Below are 7,610 nucleotides of genomic sequence, written 5' to 3' on the forward strand. Positions count from 1 at the left end.
GGGAGCCAGCACCGGAAGTTCCTCCCAGCTTCTTTGGCGGCTTCTCCTGAAACTTTTTCTGCCCCAACATCTTTATTTTATTGTTTACTTTTTAAAAGTTCGTGCTTCCCCCCTCTTCTCTCTGTTAAATCAGTCTCTGTTTAGTCGGGGGGGGGCTTTCCCCCTCCTTCCCTGCGCTTTTTCACTGGGGGGGGAATGCGCTTCACTCCTTTTTTCCCGTTTCCGACCGGCAACTCACAGTTTTAGCCGAATATCTTCTGTTCAAACGCTTTTCCGCTTCATCACTCGGTGATGTCTGGCAGCTCTGCTAGTCCCCGTGCGGGGCACTGCCGCGGCAAGGGCATTGGGGCATGGGGCGAGCCTCAATTTCCGACCTTCGGGCCGGGAAAGAGGCACATCCCCTGAGCGCCCCTGAGGCTCCTTAGGGTCTCCGCTTGTGCGGATTCCCCCCCTTGGCCGCACGTGGGCGAATCACCTCCGGGAGCTTCCCAGAGTTGCGACCGCCATTCACAGAAGCCAGACCGGAAGCCCATTGCTATAACACTTTTTGATTACAAATCTTAGAACATAGAGTAAATTATCAAGAACATTTGTCAAATCCCTTTATAGGAAATGCATATGTATATGTTACCCAAGGAAGACTTGGAAAGTTGTCCAGGATGACCTTAAAGGAACTGTCCACCTTTAACTCTAAATTTAACTTGAATCTATACCATGGTGATGTAATACATCTTTTTGACAAAAATTCAAACAAAATGAAATGACAGTTGATGATATAGCAGTGTAACAATTACAGTCAAAGTATGTTAAAACGTGTTAACATACTTCTCTGCATTCTTACTTTTCAGTCACTCATAAAACTAAATGGAGCATATACTTACGGAATCAAACATGCTTATTAATATTGGGCAAAAATGAATATAGAGAAAATATTTTCTAACAAAATACATAATATTATTTGTTTAGGTTTTTGTGGATTTCTGGAAACTCCTCCTCTCTGGATTACAGAACTTATGTGGAAAGAATGCCAGTACATGAGCACTCATATACCAACATTCAGTCTATTGTGTAATTCCATTTTATCAAATTTTCACCAATGGAAAGCTTTTCTAAATAGTCAGAATGTATATCATTTGCTTAGAAACTGTTATACCCCAGTTTCATCAGCAAAGCAAGGTAAGTGCTAAATTTTCACATAATGATCTGGACTACCCTCATAAAGTTGGGTTTTTTTCATTCTTACTGTCCTCTCAACATAGTAAAGTTATATTGCAGTGCAAGATGTGGACCTGGCATGCATGATTGAGACCTGGCATAACAGTCACCAGGTTTCTCAGTCCTCCATCAGTCCCGAATTGAGGGGAGGGGGAGGGGTAGCTGAAAAGTACTGGGTTCGCTGCATGGAAGACTCGGACGACGACATACTGTAGCACACGTTTATTGTACTTAACACAGACAAAACCTAACTCTAACGGCCAACAGGGCCAACTATATACATATCCACCAGCAACCCCCCCGCTCCCATTGGAGGGTTTGAATGTCCCGCCAAGGTGGCTATTGGTTGGGGCTGGGGGATCCAGGATCTGAAGTTTCCATTGTTCTAGGATCCAAGCTCTGGCCTGTCCGCGGACCCCTGGTGGCGGTCCACGTACATAACAGTAGCAATACTTATCTGAGAGAGTTTTTCCTTCAGGGCACTTCCCAACCCAAAGACCACCAGCATTTAATGTGTGGGTCTGGTGTGGGACTCTGAGGAGAGTTTGGCTGTCTATCTGGTGTACTAACTGTCAATCAGGCCAGCTGACAGCCTACCAAACCTGCTGGAGGTGGTAGCCGGCAGGGCCTTGAAATTCCCAAGATTGATTGTTTTGGGGGACTTCAGTGACCACACCAACACTACTACCTCTCATCAGGCATCAGACCTAGTATCTTCCATGGCAACTCTGGGGCTCTCTCAGTTTGTATCAGGTCCCACACATCAATCAGGCCACATGCTGGATTTGATCTTTGGCATGGGGATGGATATGGATCTAATGACGGAAGTTTGCCCTGAAATGTGTCCCTATCCCTCCCCCCGTCTAGGCAGCAAGCAGATTTATGCTTGCCTGCGGAGACTAATGGACCCAATTTGGTTCCAGAATGCTCTGCAGTACCTGGTGCCCTCCAGAAATTCATTGGATGTGCTGATAGAGGACTGGAGCTCCCATCTCTCTGAAGCCATCAATGAAATTGCTCCCTAACGTCCTCTCTGCTCTTGACATAAATTATCCCCCCGGTATACAGTGGAATTCAGGGGGATGAAACAGGAGCTCAGGTGAATAGAGCGAGTTTGGCAGTGTACTTGTGACGAAGCTGCAAGAACATCTAATAGGATGTTTATGAAATCCTATGAGGTGACGGTGAAGGCTGTTAAAAAGTTTTTTATACAGCCTCCATCTTGCCCGCTAGCTCTCACCCAGCGCAATTGTTTAGGGTAATCCATTCTCTAACTTCTCTCACTGAGGAATTCAGCCATTAGCGGTGAGCATTTGCAAGCTTTTTTGCAGATAAAATCTTGTCACTCTGCTGTGACCTCCCAGCAAATATTGATACAGTATGTGAACTGGAGGCCCTGTGGCCATCTCTGGATTCAGTATTTGACCATTTCAGCCAAGTCTCTCAGGCTGGTGCTGACAGGATCCTGGGTGCTGTTAGGCTGACCACATGCCTCTTAGACCCATGTCCCTCATGGCTGGTGAAGGCTGGTGGTGAGGGGATACAGGGCCTCTAGTAGACATTATAAATCTGTCCCCAGGTTCAGGGATCTACCCAGAGGGATTGAAAAAGGCTGTGGTTATACTGCTGTTGAAGAAACCAGCTTTGGATCCTATGGATCCTTCTAATTCCCACCCAGTACTGAAACTTTCATTTCTGGGTAAGAAAATTGAAAGTGTGGCAGTAGAACGGCTCCAGAAATTCCTGAATGACACATCAGCTCTAGAACCATTCCAGTCCAGCTTCCACCCCGGCCATGGGATGGAGACAACATTGGTTACCCTCACAGTTGATCTCTGCAAGCAGCTGAAACAAGGCAGGTCGGCGCTGCTGTTGTTGCTTGACCTTACAGCAGCATTTGACATGGTCCACCATGACCTTTTGACCCACTGCCTCACTGACGTAGGAGTTCATGGGGTAGCCTTGAAGTGGTTCACTTTATTTCTCCAAGGTTGGGGACAGAGGGTGGCACTAGGAAAGAGGTTGTCAACTAGGCACCCATTAGTATGTGGGGGTTCCTCAGGGGGCAATCCTCTCTCTGACGTTATTTATCATCTATATGTGCCCCTTCGCCCAACTGGTGTGGAGTTTCGGGCTGGGGTGTCATCAGCTATGACATCCAGCTATATCTGTTGGTGGGTGGCTGGTTGGACACTGCCCCAGAGAACCTGGCTGAGGGCTTGGAGGCCATGGTGGGATGGTTGAAGCAGAGCTGTCTGAGGCTGAAGTGCCTTCTCCTGCCTCTCAATGGTGTGCCCTTGACACCAGCATCAACTGTCAAGAGCCTGGGTGTGATTCTGGATACTTTACTTTTTACTTTACTATACATTTCGATTTATATACCACTCAGACCCGGAGGTCTCAGAGCGGTTTACAGATGTGCTGCAAGCGCAAGTTAATTCCCTAGACTATGGCCACATATATATTACAGGGGGTGGGGCTGCCTACCGGCACCCAGGTGGTGGGATAGCTATTCCCCGGCTCTCTTCCTCCAGCGGTCCACTGGGGTCGGCGTCCCTTATCTTCCTTATCAATGGAGGCCCAGGTCACAAACGCTGCCAGACTGGCATTTTACCAACTGCACCAGGTCTGGCAACTGGCCCCCTACCTGTCTCGCCCTGACCTAGCCACAGTAGTCCATGCAATGGTCACCTCCAGATTGGACTACTGTAACTCATTCTATGTAGGAATTGAGACTGACCCAGAAACTTCAACTGGTCCAGAATGCAGCAGTGCGAGTCCTCACAGGAACTCTACATATGGCACATATTCGGGTTCTGGGGGAGTACCATATCTAATTCAAGGTTTTGCATTAACCTTTAAGGCCCTTAATGGTCAGGGACCCACATATCTTTGGGACCGCCTCTCCTGGTATACCCCCCGAAGAGCATTACACTCAATTGATAAGAACTTGCTGGTGGTCCCCGGCCTGAGTGACATCCAGCTGTCCTCGACCAGGGCCAGGGTGTTTTCAGCCCTGGCCCTAGCCTGGTGGAATGCTCTGCTGAATAACATCTGTGATCTCTGGGACTTAATGCAATTCCACAAGGCATGCAAGGCGGAGATGTTCTGCCAGGCATTTGGTTGATGGCAGCGACCATCTGACTGGCACTCCTGTTTCTCCTGGCATATTTTTAGCAGTTTCATTACCATCTTATTGATTATAGGTTATTTATTGCTGTAATGGTAGGGATTTTAAATATTGTGTGTGTATGTGTATACACACATAAGTATATAAGGCCCCAGTCACACGGAGCATTAGCCACGCTAGAGGGACAGAAGATAGGCGGAGTTTCCAGGCGCGATCTCACCGGCACATCTGGGAAGCGTTGGGCTTCCGTGGCGCAACCGAGGCTTCCCGCCGAAGACGCGCAGTAAAAAACTAGTACCTCGGAGGTACTAGTTTCCTGAAACCGCGGGGCAAGGGCAGGCGTCTGATCGCGTTTCCAGAGGTAGTTCCGGCACCCGCCCATGTCCCCTCGGAAAATGTTTTTTTTTTTCAAAGTCTCCATGGATGCACATACGCACCCAAGGGAGCATGCGCACAATTGCGTTTTAAAGAAAAAACAACCAACCCGTTTGCCCTGCGCCCCGCTTCTTTGCCGCGCCGCAGGACTGTGGAGTGATCGGCACCTCCCCCCTACCACGGAACCTCCACAGGACCTCGATAGGTAGGTCTGCTCGAGCAACCGCATGGTTTTTAGCCCCGGGGCTAACAGCCACGTTTCCCCCCCGCAGTTTCCTGCCCGTGTGCTCGGGACCTAAGTATATGTTTTTCTATTGATGTGCATCACCCTGTGCCCTGTTCCACAGGGAAGGGCAGTTTAAAAATCAAATTAATTACATAAATAAAAACATAAGCTTCACCCGAGTGCCTATTCTGTATGCAACTGAATATATACAATTTTAAACACTGGCTCATATGTTGAGGTAATCTCCCCCTATTAAACCAATTTTAAACAGTTTAATCTTTTAGTGTATACTCTTTTCACATCACCCATCCACTTATTCCATATGAAACATATTCAGTCACTGCATGCATACATACCCCACTGTTATATCCAGTGCATATATTTTTCATACAATAAATATTCACTTTATTTATTTATTGAAATAGTTTAGCTCACCTTTCATAAGAATCTCCAGAGTGGCTGATATGCATCTGTAGACTTTTTATGTATTTACCAGCATACATGGGGTTGGATCTTTCCCACTTTCCTCCAAACAGGTCCTTTTAACACCAGAAAAGCTGGTGCTGCAGTGAGGAAGAACCAGGCAAAATCACCCCCACCATATCTTCTGCTACCAGATGTTTGAAATTTGTTCTTTACCAATAGATGAGTACAGATCATAATGGGAAAGGCTACTAAAATAATTAGCCAAGAGTGAAAGTGTCATTGTGTGCTCAGAAGTCAGGGTTGAAATGCCCCCAGAACTCAATCACCCTCAGCCAAGAGAGTATAGAGTACATTTTATTATTCCCACATATAAGGTCCATTGGGTTGCTATGGCTATTTCCATGGGAGGGGGAATCCACAGGTTAGTATGCTTCACTATTGATAATAAATAAATAAATATAAATAAATATTGCAAATAACCACTGAAAAAAAGCCTGAACAGTTCTTCCAAAATGATAGTGCTCGCAGGAACAGATCACTCATGTGAGCAATTATTTACTCAGGGTAAGTCTGCACCAGCTCTCCATGTATATTAATGCTTTGCATTTAATAGCAGTAAAATTATTCTTATTTCTGTTATAGGCCATACAAAAACAACTGTCATCAGAAATATATCCCTATAATATAGAAATGTGCTGTAAAAATTAGAAACTTATTTCAACATTTATTATTGTATATTCAGATGTTCAAGTAGTGTGTTATATTTAAATTACAGGGTTGCAGTTTGGTGTTCCAAAAGATCAGGATGGTGTACCTTTAATTTTTCCTTGGGAGAATCTTTCTTCATTTGAAAGACTTATCTTGGTAAGTAAAGTGAAGTATCTTTGTTTAAGTAGGTCATGTGGGAATAAATGTTAGTCTTTAAGATCCCCCCAGACTTATGTTCTGTTTTCTTACGACAGACTAACCCCTCTGGTAATCTAGATACCCTTCTTCAGTGAATTTATGGGCTGAAGAACCATCAGGTGTAGCAATAAAAAATAGCTTATGTGTTTTAAAAGAAATGCAGAAAAAATACCTTGATGTGTGTTCAATATGTGGAATCTTTTGACTGGTTGAGGGTAATCTGCTCATGAATTCACAGTGCAATTCTTTTAAAATGTTACCACCTTGAATTCTAAGGCCATCTATTTCAATGGACTTAGAAGGGTGTAACTCCGGCCATCTATTTCAATGGACTTAGAAAGGGTGTAACTCTGCTTGTGATTGCACCATTAGTCTCAACCACTACAGAAATTAAGAATCAAACTACACATTGCATGGCATTCCATTTTTTCCTCCATTTAGAGCAAAGCAAAATAAATCATTCTGTGATCATTCCTTTTCCTCCCACAGGTGAAGACAGTGAGTGGGGGAAAGCACAGGATATCATGTAATGTGTGTCTTGAGCCCGAGCCTTTAAGTACATACAGTGAAATTTGTATTTATTTTTCCTATTACCCTTGTCTCTCCCTTCCCCCCCATCTTTCTGTTTTTGCCTCTTTGATATTGAGAACTTGTCTTTTTGCTTATGTTATACTGTAAAGCACTATGTAAAATGAAGGTGCTGTTAATATTATAAAGAAATGGTATTGCCCCATCTGTTTTCTGCCTAAAAATAAAATGCATGTTAGAACTCTGGGAACATATCACAATCTTTATTTATTATTTTGTTTATTTTAAACATTTATATTCTGCAAACTCTCAGCCAAATTTGGTTTTCAACACTGTTAGAAAAGCCATGGTGTATACAATAGCAAAAATTTCTAAACAGCTTTGAATACCCTTTGAAGTAGAACAGTTTTTTAGAGAAAGATTGCCACAAATGTACTTCAGAGTTACCGTAGCTGTGGACATCTATCTTCAGATCTTCATACGTAGCAATTCTTGGTATGCACCAGACTGCATATGAAGATGTCTCTGCATACCCCTACTGAACTGATGACTGGCACTGGGAGTTATGATACTGAAGACCTTGGCACAATCTAGCCTCAATTTAAGCACTTTTAAATTGCATTGATTTATATTAACATTATCATAAATATACCTAATTCTCAATGGGACCAAATCTGTAGATAGACAACTCAGCATAATTTAGCTCATAGGATTGCTGTGAGAATAAAATGGAGAAGAGAAAGCTGCTTATGGTCCCCCTTGGGAAGAAAGGTGGGGGTACACACACACACACACACACACACA

At 44.3% G+C, this 7,610-nt stretch overlaps 1 protein-coding gene across 1 annotated transcript in view; it reads left to right on the forward strand.

Annotated features, from left to right (window-relative positions):
• The window catches only part of LOC107106331 (dynein heavy chain 14, axonemal-like), a gene marked incomplete at its 5' end in the record, with an annotated part of 73,219 nt that overhangs the window by 5,423 nt on the left and 60,186 nt on the right, over window positions 1–7,610 (forward strand). Inside the window, 2 exons of the mRNA XM_015406464.1 lie at window positions 2,795–2,914; window positions 6,148–6,236. Coding sequence (XP_015261950.1) covers window positions 2,795–2,914; window positions 6,148–6,236 — 209 coding nt within the window. The remainder of the gene's footprint in view (window positions 1–2,794; window positions 2,915–6,147; window positions 6,237–7,610) is intronic.

Source organism: Gekko japonicus, unplaced genomic scaffold, assembly GCF_001447785.1.
Source record: "Gekko japonicus isolate JY-2015 unplaced genomic scaffold, Gekko_japonicus_V1.1 scaffold3830, whole genome shotgun sequence".
Taxonomy (NCBI): Eukaryota; Metazoa; Chordata; class Lepidosauria; order Squamata; family Gekkonidae; genus Gekko; species Gekko japonicus.